Below are 24,254 nucleotides of genomic sequence, written 5' to 3'. Positions count from 1 at the left end.
CACAGTTATTTAAGTGAAATTTCCATGTCATTAACAAACACCTTAGGAAGACACAGCATCCACAAAGAGCATCTTAACACAAACACATATGTACCTGGATAGATAATATAATTCTATATCAAAGTTTTAGCAATCCTTGTATGTTATTATCACAATGTTTAAAAAAATGCTTTTGAAGGCTTCCCTAGATTTACTGGTTTATTTTTATGCGCTTGGATGAAGGTTGGAGTATAACTGAAGAACTCGATTTGCTATGTTGACTGTGCTGATGACGGCAAACGTGTCCCTGTGAACTCGGGCGCCAGATGTGATCACAGATCCTCGAGATATCCTTAACCTTTAGAATGAAATGTCAACGTCCTACTGTTCCGTACTTTACAGTGCCACCCGGTGCCATCAGTGCCACCAGCAGGACACAGGCTCTGCTTTGATTTCAAAAGGACTAGATCGACCCACCACGACACCGGGAGGCAGGCTGAGGACTGAAAGAACGGCCACACACTCCTCTATGCTGTTTTGCACCTGAAGGTCATCGGGTCACTGAATGAGGACAGGATGAGCAACCAACTGTGCATATTTACGTATTCACTGTTTTAAAAACCTTCCTGCCCAAGCTTTCACAGTTCTGAGGAGACAAAGCCAGTTAAGGGTTTGAGGCACAGAGATCCTCCAGAAACGTGAGAACACATCCTACCTGAGGGGAGACTGATGAGATGTCCATCTTTGAGCTTCAAGCGGCTCCTCCTGAACTTGCCCTTCCTCCTCTTCACCTGCGGCTTCTCCTGGTTCAGCTGGAAGATCAAGAGGTTCAGCTCTCGCTCCAGCACGTCGATCTCACGCGCTGCCAGCTGCTGCTCCCGGCGCCGGAGCAGAGCTTCCTGAGACTTCTGCTGCAGAGTAGCCCGCACCAGCTCCTCCTCCCGGGACCGCAGCTCCTGCAAGGGTCACACCCAGGGAGTCACTCCCCGCAGGGAGGAGGCCCTTCAGGACTCTAACACCTCCTGCAAACCTCAGCCTCTGGATTCCCAGGCGCACTGGGCTAAGCTCCCTGTCCTCAGGAGCTCGTGGGAGTCAGGACAGCCAGCATGCGGAGCCAGCCAGCCCACCAGGACCTGGAGGAAATCCAGGCCTCTGCGCTCCCTGTGCCCTCTTAGCTCTGTGACCCAGAGAGGGCATCTCTGTGCCCTCTCAGCTGTGATCCAGAGGGAGCATCACGAGCTCTCACACCTGGGCTGCACGTTTGCCTGCAGCCTGCAGCCACCCGGCACATCGAGGTATGTTAGCACAGCAACGAGCACAGGCCTGAGTGGCCCATTGCAAAAGGAAGCCCAGCGGTGAAGCCATCAGTGGAAGGATGATTACTCTAATTCCAAAGCCTGCAGTCCAGATTTCTTTAGAGAGGCCCTTCCTGTGGGCATTTAACAGCTGCTTGAGAATAAAACATGAGATGGAGAGAAGAAAGGAAGCAAGCTGGTGTGGGAGGAGGCAGAAAGAGCCTGCCGGAAGGGACAGTGCTAGAAGGGACAGTGGAACACACCAAACCGCGACCCTCTGCACAGGCACCCCCCCATGGAGCTTTCCTGGCCCCAGACAGCTCCTGTGAATTACTCAACAGAAGTTCCTCGGCAATGCCTACCTACTGACTAATATCAACTTCCTCTTGGTTTTGGTTTTAGAATTTACTGAATTTCTGAGAAATCGGACATCTATGAGTTAAAAAATATTTCATGCCTCTTGGAAAAAAATTATTCAACACGGAATCTGAGAATGCTATTACGTTTAAACCATATCCCCATTCCTGTTTCTATTGTGTTCTCTTCTTTACCAGGGACATAACTATTCCTTTGAGGGGTGAACTCCTTTCTATGGTAGACATACTGCTATTAAATCCAGCACTTACACGGAAAACAGGGTATCTGCAAGCTCTTCCCGTACTCTGCTCAGACGAACTCAATCTTAGCGCAGCCTCAGTCCACCCTTGGTTGGATCTGCAGACGGCTGCTCAGGCAGAGCTCCAGGATAGGCTTTGGGAGTCCTGAGGGTGGGGAACATGTCCCACTGCATGTGGCCCACCTCCAGGGTGCTGGTCCCCAGGGCCAGCCAGGGACTAGGAGGCCAGTTCAACTCTGCCAGCCCCTTGGACTTTACAAATGGACCCAGGTCTGTCAGAACAATTATCACAAAGCAAAATAAACACAGAACACCACCTCCGCCACCCCCCCGCCCCTACCACACACACACACACAAACTAATAGGACAAGATCCAGAAGAGCCTGGAAGAGCCGGGGTGCAGCTCAGAGATGGAGCCCTTACCTAGCAGGATGAGGCCCTGGGTTCCAGCCTCAGCACACAAAAAATTAAGAGACCAGGAGCTCCAAGAACAAATGTGTTCATTCAGATCAAACCAATTCTGAATTTATGGCAATTTCACCAAAGAGAACTGAAAACTCTGAAGCATCCTTTAGTTTAAATTTTTTAAAATAAAGTGCACAAACAAAACTGCAGAGGAAATGGTTTACCCCAGATAGCCAGCCTTCTGGTCGGCCTGTGGATAAGCACCAGCTGGGTCCTGCTTATACAGCTCATTACAGTGTGTCAGGTGCAGACTGCTATTTATTACTTGAAAAGAAAGAAAAATGTTATGTATTTTTAAAAGTTCTGTAATTCATTTTTTCACTGGTAACTTTCTCCAACTAGTTTGTCCAAATTGGAGCTTTTACCACAGTGTATTTGGGGACAGAGGATAATTTCTATTCAGCTTACAGCTTCTAACTCCCAACATGACCTTTTAAAAAAGATATTAGTTTTCAGCAGTGTTGACGCCAATCCAGCTCACTATTGTCAAATGAGAGGCATAAGGACGAGATATGGGCAGCACATTCACTCGGGCTTTTGTGTCACTACTACATGAATTAAATAAGAAACCACTTTTAATTCCAGGTTCAATCTAAAATATGCATCCCCTTGTAATACCTCACCCGAAAAAAGAAAAAAAAAAAAAAAAACACTTGCCTAAAACATGGTAAATATTTATATATGATCAAAGAGAAAGCAGTCAAAGAGTCCTGAGGGTGGGGAACATGTCCCACTGCATGTGGCCCACCTCCACTTCTGTGAATTTTAAAATTCTAAAGTAAAAGAAAAAAAGAGGTCTGGGCATTAAACCCTCTGGCTATTTTGTAATGAAGCACACCAAGCAAGTCCTCCTGCTGGAAGGAGTGCCAGAAGGGGCAGTTGTTGGCTGCAGGCCATCCTTGAAATGGCAGATCCGGGTTCCCAGACGGGCCGCTCAATCATTAACGACAACCTCCTGTCCCACAGAACCCAAGCAGGCACTTGGAGAGAGGCTGGGGGACTCGGGACCCACATTTGAGAAGCTGTATGTAGCTGAGCAATGAGACCGTGGCGGCCCAGTGCCTGGCCATCCATTCCAGCCCACGCCTCCCAGCCCAGGAGCCCACGCCCCCTTGTGAGCAGAGAAGACCCAGCTTGGACCCTGTGCTCCTCACTGTGTCAGAAAGATGCCATCAGGAAGCTTTAAGCAAAACATAAATTCATAAGGTGGGATGATTCTCTTATGATGAATCAAAGGCTCACAAGATACCATCAATGCTGGATTCCAAAGAGCAATGGGTAAGAATCAAAGCGAAGGAAAAAATCAGCACCAAAACAGCTAATGCTGGGATTACTACAAGGGTATAACCTGATAGAGGTCACCAAAATGCAATCAGAAGAATAAGAAAGACTCCACTCTCAACTTTAAGAGGCAGAAAGTGCTCTGGAAGCAAGCTCTTATTCTTAACCCACCGACAGGAGAAAAGCCCAACACACCTGCGTCCTGCTTCATCAATGACTAAAGGAAAAAGGTCAGAATAGCTAATGAGATCACTTCACAATTTTAATTCTGTGATTTTTAGTATTTTTAATATTTTTGCCTCAAAATCCTCTACCCCTGCATAAAGTCATTTTTATTTTTGTGATGAACCATCAAATTTTAGTATTCCTGAAAATAATTTAGAGAAACGTAAAAGGGAAAAATATCATTTTTAAGTCAACTAAAAGCACTGAAGTTCACCCTAAATGTAATGGTGACCTCCCCGCTGAGAGGAGCCCTGCCAAGAGCTGCAAGGCGAAGGGCCAGCCAACCTGTAGCCTCCACATCCCTCCCCAGCAGGTGCCCACCTTCTGCCAGGGCACCACCCAGGTCAGCTAAGGCCAGCCTGTCCTCTCCCGAGGTGAACAAGTACCCAGCTCTTCCTTAGTGGACTGGTGTACTGTAAGGAAAGTTCGACCGACCTCCCCCAATCCTAGGGACAATGGCCTTGCTATGACACTCCAGTGCCCAGAAGCAGAGAGTGATGCTGAGTTCAAGCCCATTTGGCCAGGCCATCTGGCTCAGAGCCCTGGTCCTCACCACTAAAGATGGCCACCAGTGCTGGCATGAGACCCCTGGGTGATCCCATGCCATCTCCTGAGCTCCCTAGAGGGGAGCTGACAGCCTTCATGGCAGGCTAACATCCCAAGAGCCCAAAGTCATCCATCTGAAGACCAGACCTCAGTCCTCCTGAACGTACGTCCCCCTTGTCCACCTGACAGTCTGATGAGGTATGGGATTCCTACAAGGGTATAACCTGATAGAGGTCACAGAAACTTACCATGTTGTACTTCAATGTGACATGTTAGGAATCTTGGGCACAAACATTCAGAGGGCTCAACAGTACTGCAGGTCACGCACTCCAGGCAGGAAGAAACCCTGATCATCAAAATGCTCAGGCACTACAAAATGTCTTTAAGAAATAAATATTACCACTGCACCAGAGAGGCGTGCCTGAATTTGGAGTCCCTACGTGGCCCTCAATAGCATCTGTCTTCATCCAGGAAACCACACGACTCATCTCCCAGTCCACCTTCCCACTGTGCTCCTGACCCAGGGTCCCCTCTCGTGTCACAGAGCTGCAGCCTCAGTGTGCTTAGCATATGGGATTATCCACCCCACACCCCGTGAAAGCCTAAGCCAAGCACAGCTCTACGGCAACATCTTAGGAGCCCAAACTTATGCACGGTCCCATTTCCCCAGCAAAGCAATGGTCTCGGAAATCAGAGAGGTGAAACAGGAAGAACCAGCATCAAAGAGGCTTTGGAAGCCCTAACCATGAAACCATGCAGACCTTGTGAGTCTGAGGTGCATGAGCCAACTGTAAGAAGACATTTTTGTGACCTCCAAGTACCAAGCAAGTATATGAGATGGAAGGGTTACTGTGGATGTTTTGGCAAGAAAGCTAAAGATGCACCAAAATGCTTATGGGTAAAATAACATGATTTGGTTTAAATATTCCAGTTTAAAAAACACAATGGGAATCAGGTGTGGTGATGCAGGCCTGTAATTTCAGCTACTCAGGAAGCTGAGTCAGGAGGATCACAAGTTCAAGACCAGCCTGGGCAACTTAGTGAGACCCTGTCTCAAAAAACAAAAAGTCCTGGAGATGTAGTTTAGTGGTATAGCACCCTGGGTTCAGTCTCCAGTAATGCCAAATAACAGTAGTAGGAGTAGTAGTAATAATAATAATAGTGGGGAGAGATTTACCAAATGATGAAATGATGGCAATTACTAAACTGGTTAATGCACACAAAAGGTTTATTATGCTATTCCTTTTTTTTTTTTTTTTAACATTTAAAAATTTTCCAAACAAAAGGACTTTTCCCCCAATTATCTATTTTAAGGACAGTTTTGCTTTTATTTTTAACCAAAAGAAAGCAAGAATCCATAAATCCTGAAAATACTGTAGAATAACGCTACTAGTGACTTTGGCTTTTATTTTCCATAATTTTTATGAGTGTAAGCATGTTACAATTAAAAAGTCTACCTCACCTTTTCCTTGGTTCTCAGCTCATCAAACATGTGCTGAATTTCCAGTTTCCAGTCATCCTGCATGGAATGAAAAGAATCCTGGGGCATTTCGGTCAGCACGGCCTCTTCTAGAGCGGTCAGCTGCTGGAGAATCAAGGCGAAGGACGGGCGGATGTGAGGGTCTTGCTCCCAGCACTCTAAGATAAACAGGAACCATGTGATTCTCCCTGGGCATACTTCAGGGGACTTCCACAGTGAGGTTTTAAGATGTATTTTACACCAACCCGGTTTTCAGCTTGACATCTGTCACTGAACCAGAAACCCATGTCTTCAACGTCTGCCCTGAAGGTTTAAGGACCCACTGACAAGAATGTTCACACTGTATCAACCCAGGTCCCTGCCAGGAAGGCTGCTGTGGCCAGCACCACAATACGGTCAGCACCTGGACCCGTGTGTCCCATGCCTTGCCGTGAATGGTGTTGTAGAGGCCTCAGCTGCCAGGGTCACAGACTTCCTGGTGCAGAAATGCATGTCCATAAAACCCACCCCAGGAACACAGTCTCCAGAGTGTCGTCCTCACAACAGCAGTTCTAGGAAACAGCCTGACCATGGGGCTAGCACGGCTCACCAAGAATAAACGAGTTTCAAGAGATAAGGATCAGATAGACAAGGTCAGGTACAACCAGGCCAGGTAAGCCTGTAAAACACTTCTGATCGTTAGGTATGACAAATGGCAGATGTGGCCCAGCTCAGGGCCGCTTGAGTTCTGTGCTGTACAGGGAAACTTTCATTCCACTCGGCTGAGCTCTGTGCAGAAAGGAGGCTCTGTTAAAAAACACATGGTGTTCAGCTACACGGGTCACCAGCGGGTCACATGAGGGTTCCTATCCAAGACGAGGCTTCTCCCCTAAGCAACTGGGAACTGGAATCACCAGACACTGCTTTTATGGTTATCCATGCGGATGTCCTCACGAGCACCTCTCCTTGCCCCCGACACATGAAAGCAATGGTTGCACAAATAAATACCTTTCATGAGCTTGGCAAACGGCTCGGGACAGGTGGACGGGATGGGCAGAGTGAGCTTGTTGACAGCCACACCATAGGCCACAGCAAGACCGTCGATGCCACGGTAGGGCACCTCTCCCGTGAGCAGCTCCCATAGCAGCACGCCATAGCTGGAAAGAAAAGTCAGCAGGGTGTCAAAGGGCCCAGGCGCCCCTTCCTCAAGACAGCTTTGACACACATGTGGCCTTCCTGAAGTCCCCACCAGGGTGGCTCACCCAGCTGGCCTAGTGGCCACTGTCCAGGGGGAGGACAGCTCAAACACCTGCACACCACACAGATCCCCTCCACTAGGGCTGCCTGCACTCTAGGCTGGGAACCGACACGCACAGGAAAGAAGGGAGAACACGGCACATGCCAGGAAAAGGCCCTGGGGTGCGCTGGTGCTCCTCCACCCTGGGCAGGGCTGTTCTGGCACCGAGGCCTGTGGCGCGCCCAGGCAGGATGCAGGCCGCGGTGAGCTGCTCACTAGCTCTGTCTGCACTCACAGCCCAGAGAGACCATCTTCAGTCAGCTCAGCCCTAAATAACAGCAAACCCTGCTCCACCCCTCAGAGCTGTTCTGTGTAGAAGAGAAAAGAGAAAGGAATGCATCACGTACATGACGCAGCACCACAGATGGTGACATGCCAGACCTCTTAGCTTTCACCCTGAAACCAATTCTTTTCCAAGATTATCTGGTTAGTTTCTTGTCAATTATTTCCATCTTGATTCATTAGTAATGACATGATTTCAAGAATAAGTAAACTTAACTCATATATTGGTTAAGAAAAATCACCTCAGAGCAGGGGATCAAAAAATTCTCAGAACTCAAAGTCTTCAACATAAAAAAATTTTTTTAAAAAAATCTCATTAGCAGGGGCTGGGGTTGTGGCTCAGTGGTGGAGCACTTGCCTGGCTGGCATGTGTGAGGCACTGGGCTCGATCCTCAGCACCACAGAAAAATAGAGAGATAAATAAAATAAAGGTATTGTGTCCAACTACGACTAAAACATTTTTTAAGGAAATCTCATTAGCAAACGACACAACCAAAGCATAAAACAAGGTGATTTTTCTTCTCAGAAGTCTCAGGGAAAGAACGACCCTACAGGACAGGTCACCCCATGGAAGCCCAGCTGGGAGGACACAGCTGTACCCAGGGCTGACGCTGAAGCGGGAGGCCTGTGTTCCTGTCCTCTGCTGGGCAGGAAAGCCCATGACAGCCCTCCCCTGAGAGCCCCAGGGCATGTGACCTGATGTTGGTGCCTGGAGTCACAGGTCTGGTCCCAGGACTGAAGCCTGCTTCTCACTGGCCTCACCACCCGGAGCAGCACCCCGAGGAACTTAACTTCTCGCACCTGGCTCCCTAAACTGTACAACTGGGGCAGCAGGAGCTGCTGTGGACGTCAGGTGAGTGTCCAGCTTCACGCACAGGAAGTGACCCTGCAGTGGAACACTGGCAAGGGGGGAGGGGAAGAGGTCCGGTGGACACACATCCCGGTCCACCCACTGCACAGGCAGGACCTGCTTTCTGAAGGCTCTTCTTCTTGTGGAAACATTACAAAAGGAGACGTGGTGGCCAGGGGAGGCAGGATCGAGGAGAAACCTCCTCTGTGGGAGTCCAACCTTGCACGTGACTGAGTCACACTCCCGGCTGGGTGCTGAGGCGCTCAGTCACAGAAATGTGGCAGAGCTTTCCCCACCCTTCTTGAGTGCGAGGGTCGTGTCTCGTGCATGGGTGTGTCTTGCTACAGCCCATGGGTGAAGCTACGCTCACCTGTTCCTTTGTCATATAACCCCTTGCCCTGTTTAGGATAGAATCTTCCATGGAAGTGCCTTGTGTGTGTCCCCTTCTCTTACTGTGCCCTTGGGTGTGCCTACCCAGGTGTCAGTCAACCTGCTGACAGTGGACATCATGAAGATAGACTCAGCCCCCTGAAACCTGGCCACTTGCCTCATTTGAATATCTTCTCCTCAATAAAAGGTGTCAACGTGTGCTCTCGTTCTCTCTCTTCCTGCGGACCCTTAAGATCAGAGGAGCTGTCACAGCGACCCCAAAGAAAAAGTTATTGTGTCTCTTGTGTGGTTATTTTGTGCAGCCCAATTAGCCCAATTTAACTGGAGTGACCCCTGAGCCTTTTAGTCACGAAAAGAAACCCGGCACTCCCAGCCTCACTTGCGCCCCCCCTCTGCACCCAGCAGCCCCGAGGGTCTCGGGGCTCTGCTTTCTTATTTCCTGTGGTTCCTGCCTGCTGCCCACCTTGCTTTTGGCCTGTTTCAGTACCACTAGCCTGGCGAGGCTCTCCCACCATCTACCAAGCAGCGGGAGCATCAATGACAAGCAAGCCAACTGGGGAGAGCCCTGCTTCCTGGCTGTTGCAAGCCCCCAGTGTGACTCAGTCACGTGCAAGGTTGGACTCCCACAGAGGAGGTTTCTCCTGGATCCTGCCTACCCTGGCCACCACGTCTCCTAGGGGGAGCTTCCTTCTAAACAGACAGGGCCACTGGGAGCATGTGGAGCTCACGCCCCCTGCTGACCACAGGCCTGTGACAGAGGCACAGGATGATATGGCTCCCGCCTTCAGACCTATCATTTTGAATGTGAACCTGATGGATGACGTAGTTTAATAATTCTTAGAGTCCTGAAGTATGATTTCTTACAAGGATGGCCAATTTCACTCATCTCACATGCTAGAAAACCACTGTGATGACATCAATGAAAACCCTTATTTCCCTATAAAAGCCCATGCTCAGCCTCTACCAGGGGACAGTCTAACTCAGTAAGCAGGGACGTGTAAGCCTTTGAATTTTTTTAAACTGGTGCTAAGACACCACAGAATTCCCCACCCAACAATAAGCTTCTTACACGTTGTAAGTAAAATAACTAAATCGTATTGTAAATGTTGTAAATATAAAGCAACTTTATAAAACTTTTACTGACAGGTGTTTCTGCCACTGACTTCACGTGTGGGTCTGAGTAACTTCCAGTGCATCTTAAGATTAAAGGAAAAAACAATTTTTGCTGATCAGAAATTTGGAAGTCAGACACATCTGGGTTTAAACAGAGGCTTATCACTTCGTGGAAATGGACACTAGCAAGTGACATTGTCTCTCCTGCCATTAGTTTTCTTTTGTGTTAAAAAATAAATAAAAATTTGAGTTTTAACCACAATGAAACACACTTCACACCTGGGACACTCATGAGTCAGAAAATCAGATAACGACCCACGTTGGCAAGGAACCTGTGGTGAGCTCTGAAAGGAGCAGCACTTTTGGAAACCAGGAGTGGCTTCTCAACAATTAAACATAGAATTGCCACGTGGCCCAGCCACGGCACTCCTGGGTACATGCCGGAGAACCAAACCCGCGTCTTCAGGGAAACCTGCACGTGGGTGTTTGCAGCAGCATTATCCATAATAACCAGCAGTAGACGCAGAGCAAACACTCACCGCCAGTTGAATGGGCGAGCAAAATGGGGCCCATCTGCAGAAGGGACTATCACTTGGCCCTGAAGAGAATGAAGCTCGTGACGCAGTGGAAGAAGCCAACACAAAGGGACAAATACTGGAAGGTTCCATTCAGTCAAAATGTTCAGAATAGGCGAGTCCACAGACCTGGCATGCAGACTGGTGCCCGGGGCCAGGAGGGAAGGGGCCCTGGGACTGAAGGGTGAGGGGATATGGAGCTGCTTTATAGGGTAACAAAAACGCTCCACGTTGACCGGGCTGATACACCGAAACCCACTGTAGTGTGCCGTTCAGGGGCGAATTGCACGATATGGAAATTGCCTGTCAGCAAGGCTGCTCAAAGACCACAGAGAAAAATCTGTGAGTTTAACATGTGCCACTCAGGGCTTGATGAGCGACAGCCAAGGCTAGCTAGCTCTGAGGACACTGGAGCTGTTGGGAGGCCTGGCTTCTCTCTGCCCTCCTGCTGTTGGTGATGTCACTCTAAGGAGGTACAGCTGAGTGACAGCAGCAGCACCTGGTGTCCCAGCCGGGTTCACTCTCCGTCCTCACCCCAAGGCCCTCAACTTTCGAGGAAACATTGAGGACATGGAGGGACCGTCTAAATTTCCTTTTCCTCCAGCTCCTTCCAAGCTAGTTGTCTGTGAATCACAGAAGTCAAGTTTGCTTGAGGGGGGATTTCCTTTCATTCCCTGGCCCTGCCCTTCACTCAGACTGTGAGCTCCAATCAGCTCCGGACTTCACAGGAAGCTTCGCCCAGTACACGGGGTCTCGACTACAGAACCCTCAAGTCCCCGTCCTGTGGCTCTTGACTAGGAATCTAAACCCCCTGCAGGTGCACCTGGCTGCTCAGCTCGGGGCCACCCAGCCCCATGGGACTCAGCACAGCCACAGCTCACCTCCAGACATCACTGCCCTTGGAGAACAGGGAGGACCTGATGACCTCAGGGGCCATCCAGGCGTAGGTGCCGGCCGCACTCATCCTGGTGGTCCTGTGCCACTCGCGGGCCAGCCCGAAGTCCGTGATCTTCAGCGTCTTGTTGTAGACGTCGTCCTGCTCGATCTTCTCCAGCAGCAAGACTGAGGAGAGCCAAGGAGGACACGCTCATCGCCCCGCTCTCTGGTCATGGGTTTTCAACGGCACTTAAAACATGATCTCACTGGAGTTTGGGGCACAGGTGAGAATGAATTTGTATTTCATCATTTTTCCTAACTTAAAGCAGGCAGGTCTATTATAACCCTGACTGGGTCATTTGTGCCTCAAGTTACGCATTTTTAAGAAAATCTACAGGTGCAACATAGCTTAGTAGTTGCTATTTTTCTTTTTGGGAAAGGAAAGGGTTTCCATGGCAAGAAACATTTGCTGAGACTTCTGATCTGTAACAATTTGTCTGATATGGAAAAAAAAAAAAATACACTGTTTTCTTCCCAGAAATGCCTCGTGGCCCAAGGAGACATTCTCATGACTGGACGGTATATTACCGTAACTCACGACCATAAGATTTTAGTCTCCTGAATTTACAGAACGCTCGCCATCATCCTTTAGCTCCTGAACATTATTTATAAGATGTCATTAATTGCTTTACTGAAGCTTGAAATACAGCAAAAAGCAAAAGCTTCAGAGAGGCCCCAGGTGCCAGTGTCCTCAGCCCCGCCTCCTGCAGTGAACTTGCGGGCAGGGAACTCACACCAGGTCTGGGGCCTCTCCTGTGGGCCTCTCCTGCTCTGCAGCTCGCTGGGTGCATTCAGTCCCGCCAGGCGGCCAGCCCTTCACCTTCCTGGCGCCCTCCCATCCTCTGCCCCTGGCTGATTCTCCAATGCCCAGAACCTCAAGCACGTGTCCCCGGGTTTCCAGGAGGCTCCCACGGAACCAGCGACCACGCCCTCCTCCTCTGTACACACACCACCGGCAGCAGGTCCCCCAGGCATCACGGCACTGTTTACCTCTTAAAATCCCAGGAACAAACTACCAGCACATGCAACAGGATGGACCTCAAAACCATTCTGTGAACTGACAGCCAGACATGAAGGCCCCTACTCTAACCCCACAGGAGGTTCTGGAGAGGCAAACCTGGGTCAGTGCTGCCGGAGGCTCCGGAGGAGGTCTGACTGCAAAGGGGCACCCAGGAAGCTCGTGGGGGTGAGGAAAATTCTGCACCTTGATGGTGACGGTCACAGGACTCTATTAATCTGCCAAAACTCATCAAACTGCACACACTCAGGGGGCCACTTCACTGTGTATAAACCAGATTCTAATAACCCGGCACTAAAAAAAAAAAAGAAAAAAAAAAGCCCCTTTGTGGTTCCATGTAACCCAGGCCAGTGTCCACACCCCTAACTGGGCAGCCACAGTCCTCTACATTTGCACACTGACCTAAGATGCACCCCATACCTCATTCTCTAGAGCCGGGCTGGCTTTTCAGCCAGACCAAAGGTCTCCTTGGTGAGACCCTCCAACCCCCCAAGGGGGAGAAACGACCCTCCCGTCCTGCATGCAATCCACACAGCACTCAGGAGGCATGGTGCACCGTGACACCTGTGTTCACCCGACTCTTGCTCTGGACAGCCAGTCTGGGGTGCAGGGCCCAGAACAGAGGGGGGCATCAGGGAGAAGAGGAGGTAAATGGCAGAAGACATTCGCCTTCAGCTCCTGAACCTGCTCTGCGGAGACTGATTCAGAGTAAGAGCTGAATGTCCACAGAAGAGGACACACGGGCCCTGACACTGCCCTGGCTCTTGCCCTCCTACCCCCTGGGGACATCAGATTAAGAAGAGTCACCAACAAATACTGAGTGTCCCCTGCATGCTCTCCTGCCACCAGCATGATCTCATTCACAAAAGCCCCAAGAGGCAGTCTTCATGACCAAAGGAGAGTCAGAGAAAGCGGAGTGACTGAGCAAATCCACTGAACAGAGAGAGCGGTACACATGGGGAGGGAGGGTTTCACTCAGGTTCACCTTGAAAAGTAAAATAAGTTCTTCAATTAAAAGAGCAACCAGGTGCTCTTAGAAGGAAAACAGTCCTTAGAAAGACAATGAAAAAACAAGCATATGAGGTTTTGGAATGAACTATCCAAACAAAACTGGGGCAAGACAGAAGGCATGATATTCTTCATGTCTGATCATAAGAGCCATTTTCTCCAGTGTCAGTCTATGCTGAGAACACTCTCTGCCAGGTGAGGCCAAAGATCTCTCATTATATAACCCACTACACAATTGACAGGTAGACACTGTTGTCTCCACGTTATAGATAAGAAAGAGGCACAGAGAGGTTGAATACACGGTATACAGTCACACAGGTGGGGGGGGGCAGAAAGGCCCAGTGTGACCCCAGAACTGGCTGCCCTCATCCTTCCAGCAGAGCCCAGCTGACAGCTGTCATCAGTTCCTTGGAAGAGCTTGCTCTCTCTGCAGGGGATTTCTCCCAGGTGCCTCCTGTTTTGATTTCCTGTCTCTGGTTCCCCACCTATGGGTCTGTGGGCAGGCACCCACACCAGCAGCTTGGGTTGTGCTGGAGAGAGGACAAGTGACATGTGAGGCGCCTACAACAGAGCCCGAGACTCAGCCGCCCACCATAGGACCTCCCACGCAGACACAGCCTGGGTTCAAAGTGTTTGTGGCAAGTTTTCAAATTCACTCTCGTGGACTTCAGTGAACCCTGCCAGGCTTCTGCCAGGCCAGAAGCCACCGTGAGAAAGATGTGCATTTACCTGCCCTGTGCTGTCCAACAGCTACCATACCAGTCATAAAAACCAGTGCACCTGGAGGCCGCCAGGTCTGAATGGGAGGGATATGTGCAAGGGCCCTGAGCTGGCAGAAAGCAAGGAGAGCCCTCCTACGCCAAGGCCCAGGGTTCCAAGAAAGGCCCATTGTCTGGGATTCTGTTTCAGGGCCGTGGGGCAGAATTCCTGAAATTTCTTATCTCTTGGGCAGTGTGACTGAAACCACTAATAGCGTCTCACCAGGGGCACACAGTGGGCCCCCAGCCAGGTTTCAGGTACAGGTGGGGCCACCTTCCACTTCCTGTCACCAGCAGGAAGGGCCGAGGCGCACTGGCGGCCACCTCGGCTCAGAACTGCAAACCAGGCAGCCTGGTCAGCAGCGTCTGTCCGCAGACATGCACTCCTTGGTAACTTCCCACTGGTTCCCCTTCCTGGGCCTTCCGTGAACATGTCCCCCAACTACCTCCACAAAATCAACTGGCTGCCCCTCAATCACAGCAGGAGGCACGGGTTGTTCAGCCCCTTGGAAAATTCTGTCCAGAATTATAGTACAGGATATATGTTTTTAAAAAAAATCAATTACAGGGCTGGGGCTGGGGCTCAGTGGTAGAGCACTTGCCTAGCATGTGTGAGGGACTGGGTTCGATTCTCAGCACCATGTACAAATAAATACAATAAAGTTCCATCAAAAACAAACAAACAAAAAAAAGCAATCACAATGGGTCCTGTCGCCATTTCTTGCTTCTATCAAGGATGCTCTTCCCAACCCGGCCACACCCTCACTGCTCCAGACCCTGCTACAAACCTGCCTTTGCAGGTGTCCCCCTCCTGAAACCACCCCACACGGTTCAGAACCTCCTGCTCCCCCCCACCCTCTCCATCCTGCTTTACCACATTAGCTTTTACGCTGAACACTTGCTTCTGCCAGCACAATACCTATATTACCATTTTATTCTGCTTCATGTCTGCCCTGCTGGAACGTAAGCTGCACTAAGGGAGGGGTCTGTTCTGCTTTGTTCGCCACTGACCACCAAGAGCTTAGGAGAGTTCCTGGCACAGAGTGGTTAATCCATCAATAACTGTTCTATGAGTGAGTGAGTTGGCTTATACATACAACACCCTTGTAAAGAAAACACAGACATGGTCAGCTAAAACAGAGCTTCACACTGCTCGTACACCAAAACTAAAGCCACCTCTCACAGGGCAGGTGTTCGTGGACACAATATCCAGTTTTAATGAGAAAACATTTATGATTCACTGATGTGAAATCAGCCCCTGCTGCCAGCACCTTGCTTGGTTCACTAACAGGACACATAATGAAGGAGACTGAGACAGGACTCTTATGCCATACCCTACACTCATAGGCTGATGCAGTATTTGTAGAAAATCTGAAAAAAACCCACAACTGTGTCAAGCCAAATCTTCAGAAATGAAAGTTGACATATCCTAGGTGCAATGGAGACACTTCCCTAAATACTTGTAATTTGCTCTTTTTAAAATTTTTTAAATATGCAGAAGTTACCAATGAGTTGTGCAAACAAAATGGCTACAGTAGTAATTTAGTCCTTTCTGCCACTCATCCTGGGTCACTCCACACAAAGCAGAGCTCAAGCCCTGTCCTCAGGGGTGGGCTGGCTGAATCAACCACATCAGCCAAACTAAAAAAAAGAAAAACCCTTTCCCTCAGCCAACATGAATAAACATGAGTAAATGGCACTACAATCTGGAGAAAGAACAATAATAATGATTTCTTAGGTGATAAAGAGTTGAAGAAAACGTTTAGGTCTCAATGAGTTCATGCACAAATAAACTAGAACTAGGCATTGAGAGGGTTTCTAAACAAAATGTAAAAATGCATAGTCACCAGTGGACACATAGGTTTTATCTTGTGCTGTTAACTACTTTGACACACATCGGGAGTTGGCAGAATTCAACTTGCGGGCCAAATTTGGTACAAAACCTCCTTTGTAAATAAAGTTTTATTGGAAACTGCCACACTCAATTGCTTACACGTTGTCGTGATTCTTTTGGCTACAACAGCAGGGCTGAGGAGCGGCCAAAGACCACGTGGCCTGCAAAGTCAGAAATGCTTCCTCTCAGACCCTTCCTGGGGGTCTGCCCAGCCAGAGGAGCCCACTTGATCCTCCTCAACTCACAGGGTCCTAGGGGAAGGGTGGGCCAGAGGGGTAGAGTCGGAGCCCACGCCTCACACACCACAATTGCCTCATCTGTCCCCCAACTTAAGAGGACAAATGCTTGGAGATGTTCCTTTCCCTGGAACTTGCCAGAATAAGCCAGGCAGAGTCTCATCTGGCACTTCCTGTGACCAGTCAGAGGTGACCATCAGACAGCTGCCTTGACTGGGATCCAGCCTGCAGATGGGAGGATTTATACACCCCCAGACCAGCCTCATACAGGAATCCACACATCCAGTCCTTGGGGTGGTAGCTCCCAGACTTGGCCCCACACCTGAATCCTGTGGGAGCTTTCCAAAACAATGTCCTGCTCCACCCTAAGCCAAAAGGAGGGACGTGGGGGTCCGACCAGTGAGGGGAGCTACACAGTCTTGGGGATGGAGTTTAAGAGATGGTATGGAAAGGTTCATTTAGAATTCTTTCAGTTCCATATATTTCAGGATTTTCAAAACAATATGCTAGAATAGAAAGACATGACTCATTCCCAAGTAACATCAACTGAATCAGAGTATCCAAAAATGAGACAGGGAAGTTTATTTGTAAAAGCTCACGCAGGGACTGATCTAATGATCTAGGAAGGTATGCAGGTGCTGAGAAGGACAGTGTTTGCTGTGCCAATAGGGCCAACCAGTGCCAAGGACCCCAGCCCCCCTGGATGGCAAGACAGGCACAGCAGCCGGGAAGGTCCACACACCCAGCCTTCATACATCTGCCACTCAGCAAGACTCTGCTTGTCACACAATGGCGTTCTCCATGCTGAATTTGTTCTACAAAATGTGGGTTTTTCCCCCACTGAAAATGTGATGTCAACACGCAATTGATGTCTATTCCTGTTTTTATATCACTACATATTTTTAATTTACAATTAATAATAACCTATATTCCCTGGACCTCTGACCAGCTGGTTTTAAAATCAGTTTGTTTAGACCACTGACTTCACAGTGAACTAATCCTGTGGGCGGGGTGGCCAGGCGTTCCTCAGAGGACCCAGGAGCCATGGCATGAAGTCCAGAGGTGCCCAGAAGCTGGGGGCCCACATCAAGGGTGGCTGCTTCTCCTGTCACCACCATTATTTGGCGAGAAGTGCCCAAAGGGAAGCAGCATTTGGAGAAGATGAATTTGAAAATTAAGCTCACACTCACTGGGAGTCACTTGTGGAAAATTAAAGTATCAAGCAATAAAGTGTCATCAGAGTTCCTCCAGCACCTCTCACCCTGGACTCCTCAGCTGGCTCAAGTCCTGTGTGGGGACACTTCTGTGCAGGGAGCCCCTGGGGATACTGGAGACGGTTAGGGACTTTTATAGTTACATCCACAGAAAACTGAATTAATATTTTACAATTCTAAAGGGAGTGAGAAATCAGGGCAAGAAATAGTCTAAACAGCTAAACAAACTGATTTTAAAACCAGAGCTTGGGGCACGATAATCAGCAACTGACCTCAAACCAGTGTCTCAGTAAGTCCTTTTATGTTTTTATCGCTGCCATTCTGACAGCCTCTGGCAGCACAGTAATAAAGCCTATGACCCCAGCTTTGTTCTTTCCTTCCCTCTACTTGGTTTCACCAGCAGACCACATACCACCTTCCTCCTCAAGGACCCTCAACAGCTCTCTGATGTCCACTACCTGACACACACACCTGCACAACCCCACAAGACCCGCATTCCCGCCCCAGAAAACCCATCTCCGCCTTTCCTTCTGGCCACACCTAGCTGCTCACCACTGTCCTCTGGAAAGCTCTCAGGCTTCAATGCCGGGATTTATCTGGCTGCCTTTGAAGAGTTAATAACATTCAACAGATTTTCCCTACAGGGCTCTGCCAGGCTCCATGACAGGAAATCAATACACGCTGTGGGAAACCAAGATCACCTGCTAGCAGGTGGCAACACTGATTTGCTTCCAGGTCTGGCTGACCTGAAGCCAATGCCTGCCACCAGTGAAGGTGGACACCTACATGCTTGTGTGAAGATGCAGGGCACACGGGCAACCTCGGACCAGGGGGACGGCCCGCCCCTCTCTTCCCAGTCTCTGGCTACGGAGTGACCACTGTGTACAGTCTGCTAATCTGGAACTGAACAGCCGTCCCCCAGGTGTAAAAGTTAAGAAGTGGCCTACTCACATTGAATAGGCAAGCATCACCTGCCAAGGAAAAGAGTCTCTGCCTAGGCTTTTTGCTAATCTTTTTTAAAAAAAACATGTTTTTTTTAGTTTTTTTTAAGTGGACGCAATATCTTTATTTTACATTTATGTGGTGCGCTGAGGCTCAAACTCAGAGCCTCAAGAATGCTAGGAGAGCGCTCTACCACTGAACCCCAGCCCCCTGCTCATCTTATTTCAAGAGCACATTCACGCCTCAGCGGCCACTGGGATGTCTGTGCTGCCTACCCTTGTGCCCTGGGACAGGAAGTGGCCCTCCAGGGAGTAGTGTATCCTGGTGAGAGAGCAGAAGAGGGCAGGGATAGGTATCTTTTAATTGATAACAGCGTAATTAAGAGTGGCCCCAAGCCACTCTTAGAAGGCCTGAAATACCTTATTTGTTATTACATCTGCTATAATTTTATCAAACAGTTCCTTTGTTTACAACGTATTAATGGAAAAGCTAAAAATACATAGATTCCTTTGTCAGTCTCTCTTAGACCTTTGGATTGCATTTCATAAAAAATACAACTTTATGCCTAGTTTTAGACTATAGGTGTAGTGTATTTGTAAACCGTAAAGTAAATTAGTAATAATTATTCACAACAGGCTAAAAAAAACACAAAAAACAGCGGGATAAAAGATGTTTGGTCATTGACCTCAGAGCTACTGACATCTGAGGCTCAATCTCCCTAGGATGTCATTTTCCTTGAAGAATGATGAAGGCAGAACACAGCGACCACTGCTACAAAAGGAAAGGAGCACCCGAAGGCCGCCGCTCACTGGCTCAGCATGAACACCAAGCCCACTCCAATGCCCCCCTCAATTCCTAAGGTGCACCTTGATCCTTGGTCTCCACCCAACTCCCAGAAAGCCCCTCCCACAAGCAGCAGCAGCAACAGCGCGTCCTCAGCCCAGAAGTCCCTTCTGCCCAGCAGTTGGTGGCCTCTCAAAACAGAAGTCAGGGGGCTGGGTGTGGCTGGGTGGTGGAGTACTGGCCTGGTATGCCCAAGGCCCTAGGTCTGACCCCCAACACCGCAAAACATAAATAAACTAAATAAAAACAGAAGTTAGATGGCACTATTCCTTAGCACAAAACTCCCAGGACCCTGGAAGAGAAAGCTCAGGGCAGCTGAGAGCCTACAGCTCTGGCCTCCAGCCTCACTGGGCTCCCCAACTCCTCGGGCCTGCTCCCTCTTCCTCTGCCTGCATCTGTGCTAGACTCCTGGACTCCCCCGGGGTTCTTTCTCAGAGCGGCTTCCGTGGCCACCCACCCCTGTCTGAGACATCCCCTCTACTCCACCACCACTGTCAGCAGCCCCTAGCGGGATAACACAGGTGAATGCATGAATGCATGAATACCTGTTGGGCCAAGCTCTATGATGGCAAGGATGTTGTCACTGTCCTCTGGTTTGCTACTCTGTCCCTAGGGCCTGGAGGAGCCTGGCACAGGGTTACATGAATTTCATGGATCCTCGATGTTTCTCTCCTCTCTGATGCACGTGTAAAACTAGCAGTTCTGCAGCGGCCCAAGGTGGCCTGGTATCGTGCCTCGCTGGGGCAGGCAGACAGGATGGCAGCAGCCTCCTGGGAGTTACGAAGACCACCGCTGTTCTACAACAAATTATTGTTTTAGACAAAAATTTCCACAGACTTCCACCAGCTCTGTTATGTGAGTAGACTGCAGAGTGAAAATAAGGCTCAATATTGACTTTTAAGGTCTAGTTTACAAGGTCATTAACTTACTACCACCATTAGCAAACAATGAATAAAGTCAAACAAGCATGCTGTGGCGGAGTATCAGCTACACTGGGAAAAGTCTGAGCAAGAAGTCCCAGCTTCATGCACCATGCAAGAATTCATTTGCTCAGTGAACAAATAGAGCCAGACGGCCAGAGTAAGGCTGCGCCAGGCACTGTGACTTGCACATTTAAGGTTCTATTCAAAATTTCATTTCACATCCATCACATAACTATACTAATGGCCACATGCAACAAATACTTAGCCGAGCTAGTGACTAGCCAACTGATCCTTTGGAAGCCAAGGTGACCTCGCCTGACGATGACAGGAAGTAAAATGCTGTGGGATGTCTGGCACTGTGTTCTGAGGGTAAGAACTCTGAAAAACCAAGTAGCGGTATGTAATCACCTTCAAAGTACAAAAAATCAACTACATGCACAACCATCTGCGCTCTCCAAGTTTTTCCAGTGTCAACAAAATCACAGTTATTCTTCCAGGGCCATAGTATTTCTTGTTACAATTTAGCCCATTTGTGTCCCATGGTCCCAGATGTGGGACACCTACAAAAACTTAAGTTTGGCAAGACTCCAAATCTGAAGTACACTGAAAATGGTGCATCGTTAAGACAAATAGTCCCAAAGTCCTTCAGGAGACCTACAGAGCACTAAGAATACACTGGGGCACTGACCCTCCTCCATGCCACATTTTGATAGGCTATGCTCCTATCACTGAGGCCATTAAAATCAGAGCTATGAGAGACTTGGGGAGCGTGGGATCACACAATGAAACAACTACAACAAAGCATTCACAATTCCTATAATGTGAATGCTACATTATTCATTTTTAAGTAATTTTCAGTACTGAAGGATTTTGATAGGAAAAAAAAATCTATACAAACATACAACAGATCTGTCATTTCTTCTGGTCACTCTTCTCTCTGTTCTTGGAGGACACGGGCTCCATTTGAACCACCTCCAGTCCCAGCAGGTTTTACAAGACTGAAAGACACGCTGCTGCAGCAGGCAGATGCCAGCTCCGGCTGCAGCCTTTAATCTTCCAAAGCATTTCATTTCATTCATATGAAGTGGTCTTCAAGAGCAAAGAAGTAACTTCAAACAGCCACATTATTAGCTCTTCTATACAGTGAAGGTTAACAGTATTTGGATTTAGGTCACATGTCAGTTCTTTATTGACACCAGAAAAATACAACCTGTTTATAAACAAGGTAAACGGCACAGGCCAGGATGTCAGGATTTCAAGTACCTATGCAAGGACAATGCACTTGATTTTAACCCACAAGTGCATACTGGCTCAGACAGGTACTTCCTATCTGAAGAAAAGAAGCTACCCCATCTAGAACGAAACCACAGAAAGTGTAAGTGAAATCACGTCCTTATACACAGAGATGGCAAGTGAAAAAAATCTTCGGATAAGTCAAAGGTCGGGCCAGGGTTGTGCTCAGTGGTAGAGCCTGACATGTGGGAGGCACTGGGTTTATTCTAAGCACCACATATAAATAAACAAAAGTCCATTGATAACTAAAATATATTTTTAAAAAAAGGCAAAGGACATAAAGCCATATTTAAGGGACAGAATATGGGGGAAAGGAACGGAGCTGAGGGCACAGCATGCACAGGCTGCGAATTCAACTGACACAGGACTGGGAAAATGGCAACCTCAATACTCACTTGTAAAGGGCCAGTAAAAGGCCACCAGGCTAGAGGGCTGCCAGGGCACCTCAATGTCCAAGGACACCTACCTCAGTTTGCACTCCTACCCCAAAGAATGGTCAAGGGGGCCTACACAAACATACAAAGGACATATCATTTCTTGTTGCCTGCTCTTACTGCCCCTGAGGGTTCCTGCCAGTAAAGATATAGACAAAGGTTTTATCTACAAGCAAATCTGGTCTGCCTCTTTAAAAAGACGCCCAAGGGCAGCAAGTCAAGGCAGGAAGCACCTGCTCCTAAGCAAGTAACCCAGGCCTGCCGGGCCTCAGCCCTGAAAGGCGCAGACCAGAAGAACACGAGATGCGCCGGGGGTCCCGCGGTGGCCGCCGCTTCTTTGCCTGCCGCCTCTCTGCTCCGGGCGAGGGTCCTAGGAGCCCTCCCCGGTGTGGCCCCAGCTGGCGTGCGCCCCGCCAGCCCACTTACTGTTGCTGGACTTGAGGTCCCGGTGCAGGATGGGCACGAAGGCTTCCTCGTGCAGGTAGAGCATGCCGCGCGCGATCTGCACAGCCCAGTTGACCAACACGTGCGGGGGGATGCGCCGCGCTCGACGCGGACCCGGTGCGCGCGGATCGGGCGCGGCGGCGGCGGCGGCGGCCAGCGCGCGGTTGAGCGCCCCGCCGCGCGCGAACTCGAGCACCAGGCAGAGGTGCGGCTGCCGCAGGCACACGCCGCGCAGCTCGATGATGTTGGGGTGCCGTAGCATGGCGAAAAGCCGCGCCTCGCGCCGCACGCTCTCCGCCGCCGCCGCCGCGTCTTGCTCCGGATCGCGGCGCGCCGCCTTCACCGCCACTTCCTGGCCCTGCCAGGTGGCGCGGTACACCTGCCCGAAGCCGCCGGCGCCGATGAGCTCCTTGAGTTCCAGCCGCTCGAAGTCGACGTGCACGGGCGAGCCGGGTCTCGGTGGCTGCGCGGGGGGCGGCGCGGGGCGGGCGGCCGGGCGGCACGGCGCCACGTAGTTGGCGGGGAAGATCCCCAGGCGCCGCTGCACCTGGCCGGCCCACCAGCCCTCGTCGCCCGACACGGCGGCGTCCTGCGACAGCACCTCCACCAGCTGGCCGCGCCGCAGGTTCAGCTCGTCCTCGCCGCGCGCCTCGTAATCGTAGAGCGCGGCCCACAGCCCGGCGCCCGCGGGGCACGCATCGCCCGAGGAGGCGGACGACGAGGACGCGGCGCTAGCGGGGGCGACCTGGGCCGGGGATCCCGGCATAAGGGTCGCCCCCTGGGCGCCCGTAAGGGCCATGCGCGGCCGCAAGGGCTCGGCGACTGCGCGGCGCGGCGGGCTTAGTTCAGTCTCCCCGGCGGCCTGGGGCGCTCATCATCCAGTGGCGTCGCGGTCTGCGCCTAGGGTGGGCGTATGGAGAGCGGAGCACGGCCCTAGGAACGCGGAGGTCACTCCCACTATCCGAAGGCCCTTCCCAGCCTCCGTTTAGGCTGGGCAGCCTCTGCTGCTGCAGTGGCCCCCATGGACGCGGGCACGGTCGTCCCACGGTGGCCCTGGGCCTGCGGACGCCCAGCCGCGCGCTTCTCAGCCTAGCACCCGCCCAGCCTCCTCCGTCACCCCGGGCCGCCCCGCCTCCCAGGGCCACAGGCCCTCTCCAAGTCTATTCCCAGGGCGGATACCGTTCCCGCCCCAGGATCACTCCGCCCCTCCAGACCGCCCTCCAGGGCTCGTCTCTCCACCTGGGCCCGCCCCTCCTCTCCAGTCCATCCCTCTCTCCAGAACCCGCCCTGGCGCTGGGTCTGCCCCTCCTCTCCAAGTTTCCCTGGATCCACTCCCCCAAGCCATGAGCCCCACCCTAGACCTGTCCCCGCGACCAGCCCGCGTTTCCTCTCTAGTTCCATACGCTCCCCTCCCCCAGCCCGCCTCCTTCCCTGGCCAGCTCCGAGCGCTCCAAGTGCATTAGTGCAAGGGACCCTCTCCCGTACTCGCCAGCCCTTACGCGCCCCTGCCAAGGGCCCTGGGGTGCGGAGGTGCGCGGCGCCCACGTGGCCTGAGAGGCGGAGCCCGCCCAGAGCCACTTAAGAGTTCTCGGGAAAGTTTAAGCTAAGGGTGGGTTCCTCGGGTGGAGACCCCTCTCTAAAGAGGTGGGGCGAGGGAAGAAGGGATCCTCCAGTGTGCCAGAGCTAGGAAGTCTTCCCAGAACAGGTTGCCCACTACAGGTGCGCGGTTCGAAACGTAGACCTGTGCGTGCTCAGACTCACCAGACTGCTAGCGTTGAATTCTGCAGATTACAGGTGGCAGTGCAGCGCGCCCTGCAGCGGGCGTAGCCAGCCCCGGAAGTTGGTGTTTCCGGATGGCCAGCCAGTGTTGTCCACCTGCTCAGAGGCGAATGGACCGCAGGTGTTTTGCAGCAGCAAGTTCAGCTGTTAGAGGCTTTG

General features: G+C 50.6%; 1 protein-coding gene across 1 annotated transcript in view; it reads right to left on the bottom strand.

Moving 5' to 3' along the window:
• Map3k21 (mitogen-activated protein kinase kinase kinase 21) overlaps positions 1-23,115 on the bottom strand; it is a 37,399-nt gene extending 14,284 nt beyond the window's left edge. The window contains exons 1-5 of the mRNA XM_027947988.2: positions 22,299-23,115; positions 11,255-11,435; positions 6,875-7,023; positions 5,870-6,045; positions 695-935 (exon numbers count right to left, since the gene is read on the bottom strand). Coding sequence (XP_027803789.2) covers positions 695-935; positions 5,870-6,045; positions 6,875-7,023; positions 11,255-11,435; positions 22,299-23,115 — 1,564 coding nt within the window. The remainder of the gene's footprint in view (positions 1-694; positions 936-5,869; positions 6,046-6,874; positions 7,024-11,254; positions 11,436-22,298) is intronic.
• Between the last annotated feature and the right edge of the window lie 1,139 nt (positions 23,116-24,254).

Source organism: Marmota flaviventris, chromosome 12, assembly GCF_047511675.1.
Source record: "Marmota flaviventris isolate mMarFla1 chromosome 12, mMarFla1.hap1, whole genome shotgun sequence".
NCBI classification, from domain to species: domain Eukaryota; kingdom Metazoa; phylum Chordata; class Mammalia; order Rodentia; family Sciuridae; genus Marmota; species Marmota flaviventris.
This window is presented reverse-complemented; position numbering and strand designations above follow the sequence as displayed.